This window comes from Salvia hispanica, chromosome 2, assembly GCF_029641045.1.
Source record: "Salvia hispanica isolate PSC_SH4W2 chromosome 2, Shi_PSC_v1, whole genome shotgun sequence".
Taxonomy (NCBI): domain Eukaryota; kingdom Viridiplantae; phylum Streptophyta; class Magnoliopsida; order Lamiales; family Lamiaceae; genus Salvia; species Salvia hispanica.
Window position 1 is genome coordinate 41,643,105 of NC_142693.1, and position 23,232 is coordinate 41,666,336.

The 23,232-nt window shown below is 34.5% G+C and overlaps 4 protein-coding genes across 4 annotated transcripts; 3 read left to right on the forward strand and 1 right to left on the reverse strand.

Moving 5' to 3' along the window:
• The first annotated feature begins 201 nt into the window (after window positions 1–201).
• Window positions 202–2,912, forward strand: LOC125211928 (chloroplast envelope quinone oxidoreductase homolog). Its single transcript, XM_048111896.2, has 4 exons — window positions 202–388; window positions 1,044–1,185; window positions 1,740–1,831; window positions 2,009–2,912. Exons 1-4 carry the CDS (start codon window positions 323–325, stop codon window positions 2,693–2,695), a joined length of 987 nt encoding a protein of 328 aa, XP_047967853.1. The 5' UTR covers window positions 202–322; the 3' UTR covers window positions 2,696–2,912.
• A 107-nt stretch (window positions 2,913–3,019) lies between these two features.
• LOC125211919 (GTP cyclohydrolase 1-like) lies at window positions 3,020–5,472 on the reverse strand. The gene is made up of 2 exons (XM_048111884.2): window positions 4,976–5,472; window positions 3,020–4,409 (listed from the first exon to the last, which is right to left on the reverse strand). The coding sequence occupies exons 1-2, from the start codon at window positions 5,160–5,162 to the stop codon at window positions 3,253–3,255; spliced, it is 1,344 nt and encodes a 447-aa protein (XP_047967841.1). The 5' UTR covers window positions 5,163–5,472; the 3' UTR covers window positions 3,020–3,252.
• Window positions 5,473–12,865: 7,393 nt separating this feature from the next.
• LOC125202790 (uncharacterized) lies at window positions 12,866–15,187 on the forward strand. The gene is made up of 6 exons (XM_048101256.2): window positions 12,866–13,079; window positions 13,952–14,151; window positions 14,362–14,502; window positions 14,581–14,661; window positions 14,745–14,872; window positions 14,960–15,187. Exons 1-6 carry the CDS (start codon window positions 12,866–12,868, stop codon window positions 15,003–15,005), a joined length of 810 nt encoding a protein of 269 aa, XP_047957213.1. The 3' UTR covers window positions 15,006–15,187.
• A 2,898-nt stretch (window positions 15,188–18,085) lies between these two features.
• Window positions 18,086–19,552, forward strand: LOC125201915 (uncharacterized). Its single transcript, XM_048100212.2, has 2 exons — window positions 18,086–18,636; window positions 18,964–19,552. Exons 1-2 carry the CDS (start codon window positions 18,189–18,191, stop codon window positions 19,263–19,265), a joined length of 750 nt encoding a protein of 249 aa, XP_047956169.1. The 5' UTR covers window positions 18,086–18,188; the 3' UTR covers window positions 19,266–19,552.
• The last annotated feature ends 3,680 nt before the right edge of the window (window positions 19,553–23,232 follow it).

The window sequence follows — 23,232 nt, forward strand, 5'->3', positions numbered from 1 at the left end:
AAATCTATTTACTTTGTACTCGGACTAAATTAGCTTTTTGTCAAAAAAAAAAAAATAGCATGTTGATTAAGAAGGAAGAGAAGACATATAATAATATAAACATAAAATTAATGAGAAGTTTATCAAATACTGCAATAATAGTCAACTAGATTTTCATTTATTTATATAAGGGAGAGTGATGTTTCAAATGAAAAAAAAAATATTAAAAATCTGGCAAATCAGTAACCATCGTCAAATTATTCTACTTATATCTCACAGAGAGGTGAAGACTAGATTTCAATAGAAATTTTCATCACCAATTCCGGTGCGTTGTAAAATAAGTATGGCGGGAAAGCTCATGCGCGCGGTTCAGTACGGCAGTTACGGCGGCGGAACTGCTGCTTTGAAGGTAACTCCATTCGATCGCCTCTTTTTTTTTAGTATCTCTCGCTTCTACTATGATTTTATTCGGAGTTATAGAAGCTCAATTTTCGTTGACCAAGTTTTTTGTATAGTTTTAATGGCTGTGATTAGTTTTGAGTTTTCGTTTCTGTGTCTGTGATCGCAGTTGTTTGTGTAGATTTGCCTTTTTTCCTTGATTTTTGGGGGTTCTTAGTCTATTTTAGAGCTACTTTTTTTTTTTTTTTTAGAGCTACTTTGTTCACTTGTTTGGATAAAAATTAACCAAATGATAGGAATAAATGAATAAACTAACTAATTTGATGATCAAGTTGTTGCCTCTCTTCTACACCTTCAAGGATGGATGATCTAGAATATACTCCGCTTATTAAGGGCTGGTTAGGAGGATCAAAATTTATTTTGTGAACAAGTCATAATTGTATATGATCTCCATAAATAGACATTTAATACTTATAGAAAGTAAATTTATGTTGATCTACTTTTTGTATTAAGGAACAAGTTTGGACCAGAATATACTCCATTTTGTGAACTAAGTAGTAGACTTTTTATTGATGCCTGAAAATAGAGAGACGCGTTCAATAGTAGAAAGTAAACTTTGAGGCTATGCCAATTGAGCTTGATTCATAATGGTTATGTTATTGCAGCAAGTTGAAGTTCCAGTTCCTAGCCCGAGTAAGGGTGAAGTCGTGCTGAAGGTGGAAGCCACAGCATTAAATCCAATTGATTGGAAAATTCAGAAAGGCGTGCTTCGCCCCTTTATGCCCAAGAAGTTTCCTTTTATTCCTTGTAAGCTTACTGCATGTTCTATTTCCACCTTGTTAACTTCTGATATTGGCTTAAACTAAGACTTGAAGAATCTTCTCGATGATTAGTCATCTCTTAAATCTGAGTTGCATTAGCTGGAAGCAGTTTGGGATTAGCTTCCAATAAGAATTTGCTGCGTCAATCTAAATGACAGATTATATTAAGTTGGGTGAAAAAAAAAAAAGCAAGGTTGGCTACTAATGGAAAACATGCATTAGGTGTTTCACTTGTTCTTAACAAATTTCAGCCAGTTAGTAGAGGAGTAATTGCATCATGTGTTTGCAGACCCTCTTTCCCGTGCATGTAAATCATTGTTCGGTTGTTCCTCATTCATATGTTATGTCTTCTTCTGTGTTCAGCACTGGCAGATCCTTTGTTAATTGATACTTCTATTCATTAGTTCGAGCTTGTTGTAATTATTCTTATTTGAGGGGGCATGACATGACTGTGGACAAGCTATTCGAATCTTTGCTTTGGGCCATTCACTCAACCTTGCGTTGTGTATGCTGTTTCTTATAATATCCATCTCGAAACAGGTCACGATGTAGCTGGAGAAGTTGTGGAGGTCGGCCCCGGAGTAGAAAACTTCAAACCTGGTGATAAAGTCATTGCTGGCTTGAACGTCGGTGTAAGTGTTTGAGTTGTTTCTCTTACATTTGATCTCCGGCCTTCTAGTCGGAGATCAAATTTCATTTAGATATACAGCTATTTAGAATTTTCAGATTTATGGAGGTGATTGTTGTTCTATCTTGCATCTTTTTCTATGGATTTTCTTTGATTGTGGTTTTGAATCTCGATAAAACAGTTGGGAGGTGGTTTAGCAGAATATTGTGTGGCTAAGGCAGATGTAACAGTTCTTAGGCCTGTTGAAGTATCAGCTGCTGAAGGAGCATGCCTCCCTGCTGCCGGCGCGACTGCTCACGGGATCCTCATAGCGGCAGGGCTCAAGTTCGATGGCAGCGGCCCCCAGAAGAATATCCTCATCACTGCCGCCTCCGGCGGCGTCGGCCACTTCGCCGTCCAGCTGGCGAAATTGGCGAACGCGCACGTCACCGCTACATGTGGAGCCCGCAACGTCGACTTTGTGAGGAGCCTCGGGGCGGACGAGGTGCTCGACTACAAGACCCCAGAGGGTGCTGCCCTCAAGAGCCCGTCGGGCAAGAAGTACGACGCGGTGATTCAATGCGCGCCTCCCGTCCCGTGGTCGGTGTTCGAGCCGAACCTGAGCCGGACCGGAAAGGTGCTCGACCTCTCGCCTGGGGCGAGCGCCATGTGGACCTTCGCCGTGAAGAAGATCACGATGTCAAAGAAAAAACTGGTGCCATTCTTCGCTTCCGTCAAGGGGGAGAACCTGGTGTTCCTCGCGGAGTTGGTGAAACAGGGGAAGCTGAAGGTGGTGATCGACTGCAAGCACCCATTGAGCGACGCCGGAGCTGCCTGGGCAAAGTGCATCGAAGGCCACGCTACTGGAAAGATCGTCGTCGAGCCGTAGAGATGAAGGTGATCCTCAGTGTTGTGACAAAGGTAATAAGTAAACGGTGCTTGAAGAATGTGTTTGTGTGTGAGGTTTGCTATAGTGATTTGCTGTGTACAGTTTACATATTCTGTAATGTAGCTGTAATTTTTGTTTATCAATGCCATCTTTATCTGTAAACGACTGTACTATCTCTTTTCATACAATATTATAATCATCTTTATTTTAAATTAAATTTCATAGAGGAATCAATGATCGTATACTACTATATACCCAAGTGCTGTTCCACTCAATTCAATCTTCTATAAACACAGGAGAGTAGACATATATTTAAACCCAAGCTTGTGTACAAAACAAGAAATTATTATCACATTAATGAAATGAAATACTATTACAACTTTTTTCTATATAAAATGGAGAGGTTTCCAATTTAATCCTCACTGCTCCCCCTTCCCCAACTCTTTCAAATAAGACAATGAAATGAATATGAAAGACTTGACATGGTAATATTTGGCCCCAACAAAGTCTCACTTCTTATTGCAACTTCAATGGCATCTTCACCACCGGAGTAAAGATCAACCTTCACCAGCCCCGGTGTCGGGGATGATCTCCAGAAACTTGCCTCTTGCTGAGGCATCCATGGAGAATCGACCAAGAACAGCAACGGTGGCAGTGCGGCTTCCACACTTCTCGATCCCTCGAGAAATCATACAAGTATGACTAGCTTCCACTACTACCATTACATCTTCCCCCAAGAACGAAGAAACCGTTTCTGCTATCTGCCTCGTTAGCCTCTCCTGCACCTGAAGCTTGAACCCATAGAAATGTACAATCGACTGCAGGACAGATCTCTGGACAGGGTTGAGCTCGTCTGAGCTGTAATAACCTACGTGCACAATGCCATGGAAGGGAAGCAGATGGTGCTCACACTGTGACCAGAATGAGAGATTCAGCTCACAACGGAGGTGCTCGCCGTTGCACCTGAAGTCCCTCTTGTTTTGGACGAATCCATTCAGTTTCAAGTCCAAACGAGAATCTTTGAAGCTCATCAGCCACTTGACAAAGCGAGCAGGAGTTTCTTGAAGTTCTTTCCTCAGAGGGACGTCCTCTCCCAGTGAACAAAGAATCGAAGCTACTGAACGAAGCATTGCTGAATCAGGCACCCCCGTCTTAGAACAAGAATGAGACGGGCACCAAGATTTGTTGTCTGATCCACTTGAATGAGCATCCTCAATGTTTATCCCTCGGAATCTCAGAAGACTGAGGAAATCAGTCCAAACATCCGTCATATCATCGTGAAAGACACCAGTGCCCGACTTGGCCAACATTTTCACCCACCCCTTGTGGTTTGGATCGGAGAGGGCTGACTCGGAACTGGGAAAATTGATATGGGAACATTGGAGGACAACAGCGACTCCTGTTGGTCCGAAACCATGCTGCAATGCCTCACAAATCTCGTTGGCTAATCGCTGTGGATCTTGAAGGCGTTTAGCAAAGACTTCAGCTACTCGAGACAGCTTGCTTAGGCCTACGACTCTATGGCCAGATGGGACATAGCCTACATGACACTTAATCTGAAATGGAAGCAAGCAAGACTCACAACGCGAGAAGAGATCAAGATCTCGAACTACTACAAGCCCACCCGTTCCACCAGCATGACCGGCCCTATTTTCCAACCCGGCTTCAGGAAATAACGCGCCACTCACAATGTCCTTCACCTTTTGCTTATAACCTGGATGTACATCAACGGATCAAAATGTTATGACGAGCATAAAGCTACAATCCCTCTTCCTTAAGCAACAAACACGGTTCTCGTCAATTTCATAACTCCACAACAACCAATACAAGTGTGTTAAAACTTCTATACACACTGGAGACAAATGCAAGCATCAGACTAAACTGAATGAAAAATGCTGCAGATTACATACAAAACGTAGGGAGTTCAGAGTATATCCAGCCAAATCTCAAAACACAAATAAAACTAATTCTTCTCAACCGCAACCGCAACTGTATAATCATCAACACGAAACAAGTGAACATCTTGTTTGTGCAATGAACTGTCCCTATTATCTTCTTCTCTACATTCCTAAGCTTCTTCAAACTAATGTTACACAATTAAAAGCACAAAGCAACTCAAGGCCTATCAATTCAAAAACATATTCGCACTGGAAAACAACATTTTATTCTTGATTCAACAACATCAGCCTAATCAAATTTCACTATCTCCAAACACACCACAAATTGATCAAATCACTCTAATCTCCATTTCATCAAAAACTAATAAATTAAGGAAATCACCTCGAGTCCCTTCCCTGAGAGCCTTAGCCACGCGAAGAGGAGTTTTCCTCACACCTTCACGATTTGAATCATCACAAACGCCCTGCAACAAAACTCTCACGGCTTCTTCAATTGCCAAAATCTCAGGCTCTTCCTCAAACCCTAGCTCAACACAACCCCTAGCATTCACTCCATCTATAGCGCCCATCGACAACAAAATCAAATCACCTTTTTTTCCCCCTTTTTGAGATTCAAATCACTAATTAATGCTACGATATTCAGAACCCACCAATGGTATGGATTCGGGCATCAAATCATTTTGCCTCCCAATGGAAAAGTTCCAAACTTTTTTAGGTTAAAAGCGACCACACCAAAAATCGAAGTGTTAAAACCTCGTTATCAATAAATCCATGATGAGAGAGAGGGAGAAACGAAGGGCTGTTGTAGAGATAAGAAATTATAGTGTTTATATGGCTTGTATGGAAAATGGGAAGATTATCCACCAAAATTCGTTATTGTTGTTTCCACATAATTACAGATCCTGATTGAAGAAGATTCAGTTAAGAGTATAAGTCCAAAATTTTGTCACATTAACGCAAAAAGAAATGACATTTTAGTCTAAAACATTCACCTTTTGAAATACATATTTATACACGTTAGTTTTTTAAAACAACCTTGAAAAAAGGTCCATCATGACAAAGATTCTATTTGTTACAGATTTTTTAAAAAATGAATGTTTTTGATTAAAATTATATTTTATTGTATGTTTAGCACTAAAGTTTGATCTTTATTCTTTATTCTTTATGATTTGGCAAAGGTTGTTGCTCTGAAGAAGATAATCCACCAAAAATTATTATTATTATAGTTTAAAATTTAGGATTGATTACAGCGTTTAGTATTTTTTTTCAAAATTGTAATTGTGTTTTCACACAATAGTAGGATATAACCAAGAAATTGGTAGTAGTATATACATGGACCATAGTTACGATTTATGAATCCTGATTATGTGAATTGTTATTTAGTTTTTACATGATTATACATCTGACATTTGTATAATTTTTCCTTCCAATTTTGTATATTAACCTTTTCTAACTTAGAATATTGTATATACCATCTCATGATTGTAGACTAATTTAATAACTAGAAGTTTTTGGACAGACACAATAATCAAATTAGATATATTTTAGCACTGTTTTCCAGCAATTTTATCATTTACTATATCATCTTTTTAATATTTAAATCTTTATATTTCATTTATCTATCTTTTCTTCTTATTCCCCCTATTTTTTTTATTATCTTTCATCTCTTTATATTCACTGATTTTTTTCGTAAAACGAATTTTCAATACACACGTACGTCAAATTAAAGACCATAACAATAGTTTTAATTTTATACTCTATTCATCCAATTAAATATAAAACATTTGGGAATCAACACAGCATTTGATGTAGTTTTGTTTTGTGAGTTAAAAATAGAGTATGATAAAAATAAAGTAACAGAGATGAAAAAAAATAAAGATAAAGTTAGTTTTCATTTTTGAAAACGTTTCATTATAATGAGACAATTCAAAAAGAAAATGTTTCATTTTTAATGAGACAGAAAATATATTATATACTCCCTTTGTCTCCAAAGAATATGCACTTTGGGTTCGACACGGGTTTTAATGCAAAATTAGTAAAATAAGAGAGAGGTAGAGAGAAAAAATAATTATAGTATTATTAGTGGGGAATGAGTCCAACTCATTAGATACAAAGGCCTCATATTTTTAAATTTTTATTTTTGTCCCTACTTAACTGAATTCCTGGATCCCTCTCAGATTTTAAATGATTACTCCTTCCGTCCCATAAAGATTGTTCCATTTTTTCATTTCCGACCGTCCCACAAAATTTGTCCCATTTCACTTTTTACCATTTTTGGTAGTGGACCTCATATTCCACTAATTCATTACTATCCACATTTTATTATAAAACAAATACATAAAAGTAGGACTCACGTTTCACTAACTTTTTCAACTCATTTTTCGTTATATTTCTTAAAACTGGTATCCGATCAAAATAAGACAATCTCTGTGGGACGGAGGGAGAACTAATCTTTATCACACAATTCAAAACCAACCCCCACCGGCCCCACCCTCCCATTTTCCTCTCTCAGCCAACACTTCTCTCACTTCTTCGTCTGCAATTACGTTAATTAATTTTACAGAATTTGCTTTTGACTTATAATCACTAGTTATCGTTGCTCTACGTAACTATGAGAGGAACGAACCTCATCACCTGAGTAGACTAGACTATCAAGAGAGAATTTCTACTTTTGGAGAGATCTACGATAGAGTTTTCCAAATTGTGGAGTTCTTTTTAAAATTTCCAGTTTTGTGAGAGATGCATGAGCTTCATGCTTCCTTCATCTGCCTGCTTCTTCTTCTATTGCTTTTAGACTCACGATCAGTTCAGTGAAAGAAGAGTTTCATGCGTTTCTCGTAGACCTGGAATTAAATAAAAGGAGTTAACTATATAAATAGTACCCCCTCTGTCCCACAAAAGATGTCACATTTGTGGGGACAACACGAGATTTTAAGAGATTTTGTTTTGTGTATTAAATGTAGAGAGAAAATATAATTTTTATATTCACGTGAGAGAGAACTTTTTCCAAAAAAGGGAAATGTGACATCTTTTGTGGGACAAACTAAAAAGGAAAATGTGACATCTTTGATCGGACGAAGGGAGTACCATGTTTCATTTTGGCACAATAATGGTACCTGGTCTTTTGTTTAATATCGTTTTTGGTACCTAATAATCACATTTTTTGTGTCTAATGCTAATTTTCACCCCAAAATATTCCCTAAAAACCACATTTACACATTTTTTCCATGAAGGACATTTTTTGCATACACAAAAATAGGAGATATATATATCTTCTCTATCTTTCTCTTCTCTACTATTATTATATGATGCTATAAATTAATATTTAACTATTTTTATAATATAATTTAAATCATGACTCATAGTTAATTATAATTGTAGGTTTAATTGTATTTAATTACTATTATAATATTAATAACTTATAATTAAATAATTATTGTAGAACAGAGAGATAATTATAATATATTTATTTGAAATATAAATCATATAATATTAAATTATGCAATAACGATGATTATTATTATTATTATTATTATTATTTATTTAAAATTAATTAATATAGTCTTAATAAAATTTAAAATTATGAATTATATTTATAACGATAAAAAATGAATGAATATTTTTTATTTGGTGTTTTACTCATAAAATGATAAGAAATATTTAAATTAAAAATATTCAATTGATTTGATTAGTTTAAATAATTAATCTAATTAGGTGTTTTGATATTATTTATATTATGAATGTTAATTAGGCGTTTGTATAAAATACTAAACAAAGAAGAAAAGGAAGAAAAAGGAAAGAAAAGGAAATAGATACTAAAAAGAAAAAGGAAAGAAGAAAGGGGAAAAAATTACATGTTTGGTAGTAATATTTAATTGAAATTTCTAAAGATACCCTCTGTGACTCAAAAATCACATATTTGGTACTCCCTAGTGTTATTTTTGTCATGATGTACAAGAAACCAATGTTTTAAAAATCGGACCGGTAAGCGAACCAGTGAAATTACTAGTTCACCGTTCAACTGGTCGGACTGATTCAACCACTGGTCCAGCTGTTTTACTGTAGCATATATAATTAAATATATATTATATAAATATAGGGTCTTGTTAAGTTGAGATTTATCAACCTAATTGAGAATTGAGATGCAATCTCAGCCACTCATCCAGAATATTTGTGAAATGTCAACAGCATGTAGTTTATGTCAACAGAGGGGCATAATTGTAATTTTATTAATTTTTTTTTAATTTTTTTATTATTATTTTTTTTCCATTTTTTTTTTAATTTTTTTTTTCAACTACATATACAATTCATGTCAACTACACATCAAATGTCAACAACTTTATTCAATAAATACTATTTGATATGAATTGTACATGTAGTTGACATTATATTGTGTAGTTAACATGAATTGTATATGTAGTTGACATGGATTGTACACATAATTGACATTATATGTGTGTAGTTGACATGAATTGTGTGTGTGGTTGACATGGATTGTACACATAGTTGACATTATATGTGTGTAGTTGACATGAATTGTATATGTAGTTGAAAAATAAAAATTTAAAAAAATAAAAAATATAAAAAATTAATAAAAAATTAAAATTAAAAATTAAAAAAAATATTTATTGAATAAAATTTCCCATGATATTACCATTCTACCCTTTCATAATTAATTAATCTAAAGATATTTTTCATGTGGAAAAATCTGGACCACTCATTAATACTCATTTAATAAAAATGAGTGGCTGATATTGCATCTCATTTCTCAATTAGCATAAAAAATCTTAATTGATCACAATCCTATAAATATATATAAATTTATAACAAGATATGGTTGAATTTTAATCAAAATCTATATCTATAGCATTAAAATTTAGTGATTTACAAATTGTTAGTATTAAACTTAGTTGATAATAAGTATAATGAAATTTTAATAAGTTATTAATATATATTTAAAATATTGAAACTTATAGTAGTATATAATTATATATATACATAGGGGTGCGTTAAAATGACAACACTCTTAAAATGATACTGTGACACCATGCTAGACTACAATATTATATATGCTAGACTGCAATAGTATAAACACTAGACAACAATCTACAACAATTTGCAGTCTAGCGTATTGGATGTTGCAGTCCGTGTAAATTTACCTTTGCGAATTTTTTATGATTGCCACATGGCATGTAACACCCCTTACTCGATAAAGAAATCCATCGAATAAGTGATGTCACCATTTGATATCACGATTATTCGAACAAAAACGATTTCCCTTATCTCATATTAGTTCCCCATAGTTTGTTTCATATTTATACGTCATCAGATCACAGTAAGAAATTTATGTTTATTCACAACCTAGAATGTATATCCGTAGCTACTTCAACCATTTAATCATATTATAACACCTTATCTCTTAAGGCTAATATTTTCAATCCATACCCTATAATTATAATAGTATAATTTCATCAACTTGAAAAATAATTATGAAAACATGACGACACATATTATGATCATATATCCTACAACAATTTTAAGAATTTAATCACCACACAGGCAAACATGAGATGCATAAAACTTTCAGATTTCTAAACTTAATATTAAATCAATTTTGGGTCATATAAATAGACTAGGATCAAAGGTCTACCTCAACTCTGCATTATTTCACCAATTAAAATTTCGATTCACCAAAAATGCTAAAAGAAATGTAGTAAGATAAGCTTGAGAGTTGGAGCAGCTATGGCCGATGGTTTCTCCTTCCCCAGCAAAGGAATTGTGCCTTAATTTATTACCATAGTCGTGATACGTTGCTCGCTTGACAGGAAAACAACCTTAACCTCGGAATTAAGGAGCCTACTTGTAACTTGCCGATGTGTGAGATATGGAGGTCGATTCTCTCCTCTTCCTCCGTTTTTTTTCCATGACATCTCCTCTCTCTTTTTTTTAGAGTTGGCTACTAGTTTAGATTTAAGTCATTAACACATAACACGTGTCATACTAATATTATTTTATTCACTTACGTGTAAGTCACATAAATTAGTAGAAGATTGAGACATCAAAGTAACATTATTAAAATGATGATAATCAAATAATATATCAACTGAATAGAATTTATACGTACACAAATGTATATGTGTACTATATCTTTTCATTTAATTATAAAGGTTTCATGTATGTATATAGTAGTAGTACACTTTAACTATATAGGAAAATCTCTTATTATTTTTCTATTGATCATAATCCTGATACTTCCTTATTGAAATATTAATAAATTTCATTTAAGCATATTTTGGGATGTTACATGGCAGCTGATTATTCGTCCACGTGTACAAATGATTGACTATGAATGGTGATATGGTGTTATTTTAAGATGGATTGTCATTTTAACAGATCCTTATATACATATGCCAATATTAAGATTTAGTGAATGATAAAATATTCGTAGTATTAAGTTTAATAAATAACTTATACATATAATGCTAGAATGAGTTAGCTGGTTTTAAAAAATACTTAGAAAGAATAGTATTATTAATTAGGTTACTGAAATATAAAATTCAGTACTATTAAACTTATTAACTACAATTAAGGTTTAAGTTTATTGTTCTGTCAAAACAATTGAAATGGTACAATGGTAAAAGAGTTAGCTTTGCATCCATAAGTTATAGGGTTTGAGTCCCTTTGAAATCAGTTTTTCAAAATACACCACATAATTGAAAAAGCCGGTCCAACCGGCCACTCAAATTAAAAAAACTTTACGATTAAAGCTCTATTGCAGATGTCTCCAAATTTACTTAAATGAATAAAATTTCAGAAAGTAACAAATCATCAATATCTGAAGATGTATAAGAAAAATTAATGAAATCATTATAAATTATTTTCGAAAATATTTTTACTTTCCCAATTATGATAAGAATAAAAAAACTTTTCACTTCTTTATATCCATTCCAAAAAAAATTCACTTTTCCAATTATGATGAGAACAAAAAAACTTTTCACTTATTTATATTTATTCCAAAAAAAAATTCAATTTCCAAACTATGATTAGTAGGCCTGAAAATTTAATCTGCAGGTTTCGGGTATTCCCGATCCAGTCCCAATACCCGACGGGTTTTGGGTACCCGAAACCCGAAATTATGGGTTCGGGTACGGGTTTGGGTAGTTAATGTTAGGATTTTTCGGGTTTAGGGTACCCGAAACCCGTATTAGGGTACCCGACTAATACCCGATTAATTATGTATTTGTGATAAATATTTTTATTTAGTATCGGGCCTATGGCCCGTAGGGTAAATCTGGGGTAATTTTATTTAATCACATGTAGATTTAATACTTCTTTACATTCGTGTTCGGTTCATGTTGCATTATTTATGTTCTTACTTGTTATCTTTTGAAAATATATAGTTAATTAGTTATTCTTTCTCCATTTTATTTACATGTTCATTTAACGTCTTAACAAATTATTTTAATTTCTTTTATGTTTCAAATTATACCAAAAAAAAATTTATTATAAAATTAAGTAGTGTCTATTTGTCTAATGTCTACGTGTTTTATATAATATAGAATTATAGTCAATATATAGTATAAGTATTGTGTTATTTTTAATAATTTCTATTCTTATCACAATTTAATTTATATAAAAGAATAATTAAATATAATAATTCCGGGTTTATGGGTACCCGATTAGTTGGGTTCGGGTACCCGCATCGGGTATTAGTGTACCCGAATTCACATACGGGTCGGGTATTGGGTATGATATTTTTTAGATTTCGGGTTCGGGTACCCGAATTTTCGGGTTTGGGTACCCGCGGATACCCGAATTTACACCCCTAATGATTAGAACAAAAATACTTCACTTCTTTATGATATGCATTAAATTATTTCAATTTATAATATTTTAAGTATTACAATAATATTTTAGTTATTTTTTAAAAAATTCTTTTTTTATATGTATAGATAATATTTTTGTTGTTGTTCTGTTATCTTACATCAGAAAGTTTTGTGCCGAAAGTGATGCATATTTTTGTTGTCACAACACAATTTATTGAATTAGGCAAGAATATCATTAATTGTTGAAGGAAAATCTCATTAAATTGTTACTACGCTAGTGAATCACATATTTATCACCTAATTAATTACACAGAAATGCGGCAAACAATAGCCAAGATTTTATCCCATAGTCAACGGTTTCTTTTACTATTAAACAAAATCCTTACAACATTATAAATATTGGTTAAAATATAATTTGCATTCCCCGGCTTAAGAATTAGAGACCGATGTGGACTCCGATTGCGGCGATTCTTGCATGGGTGCGGCGGCGGTCAACCAAAGTCAAGGCCCTCCTGGCGGCGGCGGCGGCGCTCTGCGCGCTGGTGGCTCTGAAACGGATGGTTAAGAATCCCACCCATTTCTTCGTCGCATCTGAGGCCATTCATTTCCTTGGGATTTTGGTCTTGATTTATAAGCTCGCCACACTAAAAACGTGCTCTGGTAATCGATCTATTCTTCTTTCTTTTTTACTGTAATTAAATTTAAATCTCGCCTAATGGATTATCAAATCTCGTTTACACTGTTGTCTGAAATTTAATTTTCTGTACCAACCCATACCTTCCATAAAATGTTACTCCTCCCTTTGTCACAAAAGTTTATCACATTTTTTCATTTTCATCCGTCCCACAAAATTATTACTCCATTTCACTTTTTACCATTTTTTTTAATGGACCTCATGTTCTACTGACCAATTCTCACTCACATTTTTAGACTATAAAACTAATACTCCCTCAGTCCCAAAATGTATGAACATTTGATTCAGCACTTGTTTCAATGCATAATTGAAAAAAATAAGAGAGAGATAAAAAGAAAGTTTTTAAAGTATTGTTGGTGGAGAATGAATCTGATCTCATTAGAGAGAAATGAGATTCCAAAATTAGAAAGTTCATACTTTTTAGGACAGGACTAAAAAGGAAATAGTTCATATTTTTAAAAGACGAAAGGAGTATATAAAAGTAGGAATCACATTCCACTAACTTTTTCAACTAATTTTCCATTACATTTCTTAAAATCCACGTGCATCAAACTGTGACAAAATTTATGGGGCGGGGATTACTAATAAACAAAAAAATCTATATTTAATTATTTGGTCATACAAAATCGACTAATGCCAATAGGGATTTTCAATGTAAGGAAAGAATTGACTTAGTATTATACGTTTAATTGCCAAAAAATGCACCAAGTACTTGCCATTTCGATTATAATCGTTGCAATTTGTAACAATTTAAAAACAAATTATTTTTGGATCATCGATTTCTAGTAGTGATTAGCACTAATTAACACATTGGTTTGTCTGTTTTTTTTTTTATCAGGGCTTTCATTGAAGTCACAAGAGCTTACTGCTATATTCCTAGCAGCAAGATTGGTGTGCAGCTTTTTCATGGAGGGCGACATTCATACCGTGCTTGATTTTCTAACCCTTTGCTCGACTTTATGGGTTGTCTACATGATGAGATTCAAGTTGAAATCAACCTACATTGCCAAGCTAGACAACATGCCCTTATACTATGTGGTAATACTAATAATCATGCTTGCATTGCATACCATTCTTGATAGCTTCTTCTCGGTCATGCTTGTTAATTCTAATCTTCGGTCGTCTCAGCCGTCTAAAGTGGCTCAACCTAACTTGAGATTGAGCCACTCAAAAAGTAGTATGTTTTAGGCTCTAAATATATATATATAAGTGGTCATGTTTAAATTTCATCTTGTGTTTAATTTATAGATTGTCCCTTGTGCGATCCTAACCATACTTGTCAATCCTCACACGTCCCACGTGCTCCCTGTGCGCATGCTTTGGGCATTTGCTATGTACTTGGAGTCTATTTCAGTGCTGCCACAGCTCAAGATGGTGCAAAATGCCAAGGTACATAATTGTTAGACTTCAAAATTAGTAGTATGACTAGAATAAAAACTCTCAAACTGCTAATTCGTTGTTTTGCAGATAATCGAGCCATTCACCGCCCATTACGTGTTTGCATTAGGCATTGCAAGGTTTCTTGGATTTGCTCATTGGATCATTAAGGTGAGAGTTAGTTAGATCATTAGTTTAATTAGAATGAATGCAATGCAGTGTGGTTGATTTGTTGGAAATGAATGATATTTTAGGTGTATGAAAGTGGGGGAAAGTACTTATTTCTGATAGGAAGTGGCTACATTTGGTTACCTATGATGCTGCTAGCAGAAACCGTTCAGACATTCATCTTGGCTGACTTCTGCTATTACTATGTTAAGGGGTAACCATTTCATAATCTCATCCACTTTATATATATTGTTAATTTCAACGATTGATGAATCTATCTCTCTTTAATTATTTTCTACAGCCTAATGGATGGTAGACTAATTATCTACATGCCCCTTAAGCATTAGACTCCTCCGGATTTGGCGGGAACATACCAACCCTTTTTTATTTTTTGGCAGTTGTTTGGAATAGGACAAGGTTGGATTGGTTTTTTTGAGTTATAGAGAATTTTGCTGTTGTTTGTTTTTTAAGCTAAATTTTTGAGGATCCAAATATGTTTTAAACTCCAAACATATAAGCTAGTAGTATATGTTACATAACATGTTTAACTAGACGTATCCCATACATGGAAATATAATATATGCATAGTTATAAGTTATCATTAAGGTGATACCACAATCTAAGTAACAAAAACCACAAGTATTCTTTAAATTTGAAAATCAGTTCTAAAGATTTCATACAAAATAGCAATATAAGAAAAAGACTACATTCACAAGACTATGTCAAATTAAAATTAGTTTATAAGAACTATAACATTACATATGTTTGGATAATACTTTCTGCATGTTCAGATATGTTGAAAATTATTAAAATATCTATATATTTGCCACAAATGTCAATCTGAATACATAAATATTAATGCATAGGGTCTTTTAGGTCGCCCTATCTTAAATTGCTAATTGTTTATATTAGATGTCAACACGAAGGCATTTGTATGTCCACAAAATTTAGTTGACATACAAATGTTTTCGTGTTGACATCTATAACATAGGCTACGCTGTTGATGTAATTAGCGAGTTAGCAATTAGCAAATAGTTAGGAAATTAGCTTCAAATTTGATAGAGAGAAGGCTTGAGTCTTTTTGAGTTAGGGAGTTAGCTTCAAATTGTAGGGAAGAGCCTCCGACATTAGAGGTTAATCTATGTGTTAGGTGCACTCAAGAGAGGGCTTAGGCTTAGCCAACTATAGTGACTTTCCTAGCTATAAATGAGGTGCATATAGATGAGCATGTCCACTAGGTGATATCTCGCAATTCATTAATCGGATCGAAAGCTCTATCCTCCCAATCTTGTGTGAACTCTTCGTTGCTTGCTTTATTAAATTTCTTTGTTTACTTAGTTGCATTTAGATCTTAATTAAAAACCAAAAACACTTCTACTATAGTCTAGATAATACTCAACATCACGTCATGGTACTCGAGTTATCCACTTAGTCTTTTGGGGATCAATAAATTTTAACTTGCCACACTCTATAAAATCATGTACACTTGTAGACGACATTTGAACCAAAATAGTAGTTCAAGTCAAATCCACCGGCGAACTAATATTCTCAGTCGCGGTGTCTGAAGTGGCGCTCTTTATCCTTTCTGCTCCGACCCAAAATAATGAAGAATTAGCTGGTAGAATCAGAGTAGAATTCGACAATAAGATTTTTAGGAATAGAGAAAACGATTGCTTGTTGAAGACGATTAGAGTTTTAGGAATGGAGGAGAATGACTGGTGGTTAGAGGAGAGTAAATGGAGAAGTGGGGAGAGAGCGTCTCTGCAATTCAGAATTTAATTCTCCAAATAAAATGCACCCTATATTAGCGGGATCTTCCAAATCTGGTTTAATTTAAAATATAGTGGAATGAAAATAACTGTCCCACACGAGCAATATATGTTATGTTTATATGCAATTTGGACTCTATTTCTACAAATCAATCTAATGCGTCTATTAAGAGATCCAATGAATGTAATTGGACCCCTAATAAAGTGGTGCCCTAATGCACCCCTATTTACATTTGTTCAAGTAAGTAATTGTTTAAGTATTCAGTTGAAATTTCGACTCAAAATAAGTATTCGATTTTAATTTACCATTGTAAAATGATGCGAAATCCTACATTAGTTTTATTCATGCAATCAATATAGCTTGTGTATTTATATTGTCATATGACAAGTAAAATAAAATGATGACATGAGATATATAGGATTCGTTCGGTTGCCACGATTACTTGATTAAAGATCGTGATTAGTTGTAACTTTTGTTCGATTGTATTTATTCTTTAAAACTCAGCCGTGATAATATATTATTATCCACCATCATGATGTCAAGATTAGATTGTTTTAGTATCTCGTGACTAATTATCTCAATTTTATCTATAATATATTATCCCATTTCATTATTATTTGGGATATTGACATCTAATATCATGAAACTTTCAAAACAATGAGTTTTTCCAACAAACTTTAAAATTGGCAAATAATATCACGAACTTTATCCCGCGTTTGTTATTTTCCACGAATGAAAAAATTCATGTTATTTTAATAGATTGAAGAACAATTTTGGAGGGTGTGCTTCAAGAAAAACTATCTTCAAAGATTAAAAAACTTGAAGCTCCCAAAATTATTGTCGAGAAATTACGAAAAGAAATCCGTATCATAATATTATTTGCGAGAGTTTTTTCATTCGTAAAAATAAACAAACTCGAAGTAAAATTCGTGATATTATTTATCAATTTAAAAATTTATAGAAAAAACTTAATTTTTTAAAATTTCATAATATTAAATTCCAATATCCCTTATTATTTTTATATCAAACCAAATGTTGGAGTATCAAATTACAGGACTGTTGTTAAGAAAAGTGGTTAAAATTCGAAAATTCGAAAACGACCAAATTGTCCAAACTTTTTTCTGATTAAACGACACGTATAGAATTCGATCAAATATCCCTGTAACTTTAAATAGGACTAACAGAGGGGGCCCACAAACGAATCTCTTTATACACAAAAGCAGGCCCACCGGCCCGAACTAACGCAGTTGGCGTGAGGACCCACGTCCGCCACGTTGCGCCCAGCCCGCAACTAACAGCGACGGCCCGAATTCTGACACCGCATATTCCCCCACGTGTCTTCACCCCTTATTCCTCGCGACCCAAGCCTCTCTCCATCCGACACGTGTCGGGCTGCTGAAGCTTGTCCTCAAGTGCCGCTCACGTGGCGGTTGGGAAAGCGTGCAGAGAAATATTTTCGTTAATTATGAAATTAAGCAGGATATTAGGAGCCAATGATTTGCGATTTGGAGAGAGGATTAATATTAACTCCGTAGTTAACTCTTAACCTATTACGTGTCCAACAACCACCCCTCCCACTCGCCACGTGGCGCCTCCATATAATTTCTCTCTCTATCCTGCTTATATTCCCTCTCTCTATCTCTTTCTTCACAATTTCAACGTTGTTCAAACTAGTCCAATCGAGAAAAAGCAACAGGAAACAAAAAAAATTAGAAATTAGAGAGAATTTTCGAGAATTCAAGCTAGCATTGGAATTGAGAATGGGAGATTGCGAGGAGCTGAGTTTGGAGCTTTCAATAGGCGGGAAATACGCGGGAAAATCGAATTGCGAGAGCGGTAATTCGAGATTTGATTTTTCTGAGACGGATGATTTGCAGAGGAGGAGAGAGATTCAAGCGTCGAGGAGGCAAGAGGCGAGAAGGAAGAGAGAGGAGAAGGTGAAGAGGTCGAGATTCGTCAACGGTAAATTGTTTGTGGAGGCGCAGAGGTTTCAGGGGAGAGTTAGAGATAGGGAAGTCAGAGAGAATGAATTGAATTTTGAGAGGAAAAATGGCAGTGATGAAGTTGCAGATGAGCTAGGGCTGTCCTTGTTCAGTGAGAAGAAGGAGAGCTTGTACCCCAAGGTACAACTCGTCCAAGCTAAGAGTGATTCGGAAAATGGCGATGGGGTGAAATCCGTGGGGCAATGTCCAGATTTTTACAGCATAGGTGAGAATTTTATGTTTGTTAATTAAACTTTGCACATCTTAGAGAAATACTCCCCCCATTCCATTAGATGTCCCATTTTTTATTAGCTCTCGGATTTTAATAAATTGTTTTTAAAAAAAATGGTGATACGTGGGTCTCATATTTATATATTAATTTTATAATATTAATTTTATAATAAAATATGAGTGAAATGAGGCGGTCAAATGTGGATTAGAAAAAATGAGATATTTAATAGTGGGCTGGGAAGTAGTATATGTTACCGGCAGATGTCTGCCTACTATCTCGTTTGATACATGTTTAACGTTGTTTGTTGGTACATTTTTGTAGGTGGTGCAGGAAGCCGGCCGTGGCAAGCAGAGCTTAAGCAGGAGAGCAGCAGCTCTCCTGCGTCTGCGTCTGAGAGTGGCGGTGAAGCTCGGAAGGGCGAGCGTCGTATACCGTGTGTGTCAGCGACGGGAGAAGGGCCGAATGGGAGGAGGGTGATGGGGTTCTTGTACAAGTACGATAAGAGGGAAGTGAGCATAATGTGTGTGTGCCATGGGAGCTCGTTTTCTCCCGCGGAGTTCGTGGAGCATGCCGGCTGCCGAGATGTGTCTCACCCGCTCCGGCACATCACCGTCGTCACGTAATCAGTTTTTGTGTTATGCTTAGGATTTTAAGACTTTTGCTAGGCAGCCAAGATGTTGATCCCATTTCAATCTAGTGGAAAATGTGTTTTGTTTTAGTAGGAGTAAGTGGTCATTTGGAAATGGGGATTTCAATTATAAGAAAATTGAAAAAAAATAGGTTTAAATGTAAAATAGATAGTGAGGCAAAATGAAAAAAAAAAGTTTAAATGTAAAATAAGTAGTGGGGCAGAAATTTGTAATGATTTCAATTAGAATGAAGGATCTATTGTGGATTCACTTTTGGTCGATTAAGCAGCTATACATGCAAAAACATACCGAAGGTGAGCAAATCAAGGCCTGCCACGTAACTCACCTAATTTTATTTTTGTAAATCTTAATCTAAATGCGAAATTTGATTTTAATAGTAAAAGGATTAAAAACAGCTCTAGTTAGTACAAACGGCTATTTCTTTTAAAATATTGTTACCTTTTCACCTATAAATATGATTACACCCTCTAAACATTTACATTCCACACATTATATTTATAATATAATTACTACAACTGTTTTTACGGATGGCTTGTAATAAGTATATACGATACATCAAATGAATGGAGGCTCATGAGGCCAACGAACGTCGTGTAAGAATATACGATACATGATCATATGCAGCTTGTCATAAGTAGACGTGCAATAAAGAGCAAAATGGCCAACTCAAATAGTAAGATTTAGTGAAGAAAAATTTGGACATGCTTCGGCTGCGTCGATCATGCATAGAATTATGTACTTTTAATTTTTAATTATGTATTTTATTTTAATTATTTAATTAAATTATTACTTTTATTTTATTCATAAATCTCATTTTTAATATACTACTACTACATAACAAGAAAAAACAAAAATAATAGTAGTAAGATTTAAATAGTGTTGAATGCTTAAAATATTTAAGATCATACATTCTACCGAACAAGCCGCATTTTATAATATTTAATTAATTTCTTTCGTCGTATCCTCAATAATCTTCTACCTCAACAACATAATCCCTTCGTCACCGAGTGTTGTCCACAATTGTCATTTAAGTTAGTCCATAAAATATTATCCACGTTAGCTTTTTTCATTTTTTATAAATGAACCATCACTTTGCATTAACTCATTATACTCACATTGTAATATAAAATCAATATATAAAAGCAGGATCCACATTCGACTATTTTTTCCACCTCTTATCTTCAAATTTCCTTAAAATACGCACCGAGTTAAAATGTGTGCACATTTGGTGGACGGAGAGTATCATTTTGGCAATTTTTCAATAACCTAACAACCACCAATATAGTGTATATCTTTTTATATTATTTTTATATTCCTTCGGTCCGTGAAATGTTGTCCACATTTGACTCGGCACGGATTTTAAGAAATGTGAAGAAAAGTGAATGAAAAAGTTAGTGGAGTGTAGAATGTGAGTGTAATGAGTTGGTGGAAAGTGTGTTTTATTTACCAAAAATGATAAAGAGAAAAAAAGTGAAGTGGACAATAGTTTGTATACGGATGAAATGGCAAAAAAATAGACAACATTTTCCGGACGAGTGGAGTAATAATACTTGTATTAAAATATTTTTATTATAAAATTATTTAAAAAACACACAAAAATGACAAGTTGTAAAAATAAATCAAAAATAATAAATTACAATAATTGAAATACGATTTTTGCTGGAATTTAGTTATTAGTGTTAAAATTGGAGAAATAATTTTGTGAAGTGATAGAAACTTTGGATTGAATTGAATTTTTGAGAACGTAAGAATATGTTATTCTCACTATCTATAGTAAACAACAAAAGATAGTAGTACTAGAGAAATAAAATATCGTAGCTAAGACAGATTGGATTTTTTTGGATGTAAAATTTTAGCAATTTGATCTCAATTTATGAAGAATGAAAAAAATTATTAATTTTGGCAGTGAATATTAAGAAGGATTATATAAAGTACTTCTTCCATCCCATTTAAGATATCTATATTTCTTTTTTAGTTTATTCCACATTTTCTATATTTGGAAATAAGTCTATGTTTCTTATTTTCTCACTAAAATATTTAACTATAGTTTTTCTATACATACTTCACCTAACAAATTTTCCTAAAATTTCGTTTCAGTCAAAATTATAGATATCCTGAATGCAAGGAAGAGAGAGGAAACCAAGTCGCATTTTAGGAATAATAGTAGAGATTTATCTTATTCATAAATCTCATTTTTAATATACTACTACTACATAACAAGAAAAAACAAAAATAATAGTAGTAAGATTTAAATAGTGTTGAATACTTAAAAGATTTAAGATCGTACATTCTACCGAACAAGCCGCATTTTATAATATTTAATTAATTTCTTTCGTCGTATCCTCAATAATCTTATATAATTTGAGGATGTCGCCTTGCCCTTACCCTTGGCAATCTTGATGCCAGCAGGACGCCGGGAGGACATCGGTGTGCCGGAACTTTCACCCTCGTACACGGGTTGGTTGAGGTCCATTGGAGTTGAGCCGTTGTCCTGCTCGTATAATCACCGGGTAAGGTGTGCTTCGCCCTCTTCTTCGCCGCTGTCGATTGGGGCAGCACACCTCCAATGAACTTCTGCTTCTCCTTCAAGAGGAGCCAGGACTGGTAGGGCTGGCAAATCGTGCGGATTGGTTGGTCGCTATCGGGTTTGGCAAATCGTGCGGATTGGTTGGTCGCTATCGGGTCAACCCAATATCGACCCAATCTTATCGGGGCCCAACCCAACCCAAATCATTGTGTTCTTATCGGGTTCAACCCAAACAGATCCATGTCGGATTCGTGCGAATTTCGTATCATCCAAAAAAATATCAGTCATCTTTTAGTGATAGTAAGTTATTACACAATATAAACGATATACGATAACGGCGGACATATGATATTACACGATAAAATAAGATATTACAAAATTAAAATAATTAATTTAGATAATATAAAAATCCAAATAATAAAATTAAAGTATATTAAAATTAAATCTAACTAATAAAGTTAAAATAATTATTTTTTATTAAAATTTAAGTATGCATTAATAATTTTTTATCATATAATATAATTAATAATAGTATTAATCATATTTTTACTAATAAAATTATATTATAATATTTTTTTAATTAATAAAAATAATTAAATTTAAAATTTAATATATTATTTTAATTAATAGAAATAATCAAAATAATTTTTTTTTCTTAACGGATAACCCAATCCAACCCAGAATTTCCGGGTTCTTATTGGGTCGACCCTATAAGGATCCAAATCCTAAACGTGTGTGTTCTTGTCGGGTTAAATTCGTGCGGATTCGTGTTGGATCAAAAATTGCCAGCCCTGAGGACTGGTAGTGCTTGAAATTGCCGTACACTGACATATACGACACAACCGCTTTGTCGCGCACATCCGTTAGACTCTCGCCGCTGTCTTGCTCCCTCGCGCACTTCTCGTACTCCGCCGAGAACAAATTGACCAGCTTCTTTATTTGTCCCCAGTGCTTGCGGAGCGGCTCCTTTTGGCGTTTGTAGGCGGTCGGCGGCTTGGCCTCATTATATTTTTCACTGATGCGCTCCTAATACGCAACAATCTTCTGGTTGTTGGCGAACACTGGATCCTCTGAAATATCAATCCAACACCTCGTCAAGACAATGGATTCTTCCGGCTAATAGTTCGTGCTCCCCGGGGCGAACTCTTCATTCACTGCCAGAAGCGGCAACTTCTGGGCACTTGCCTTGGTCCGCTTCTTCTTGGTGGCGGAGCCCGAGGCGGCGGCGGAGGAGGAGCGGCCGCAAGGTGGGGCGGGTGCGCGGGTGGGAGAAGACTCCATGTTTGACAGTCCGTACGAGTCTGTGCTGAAATTGGGATCGTACTAGGTGTTGGTGTTGAAGGGCCAATATTCATCGGGTTCTGTACCGGGCCACCGTGCACCACCACCGAACATCAGACTATCCGGACTAGG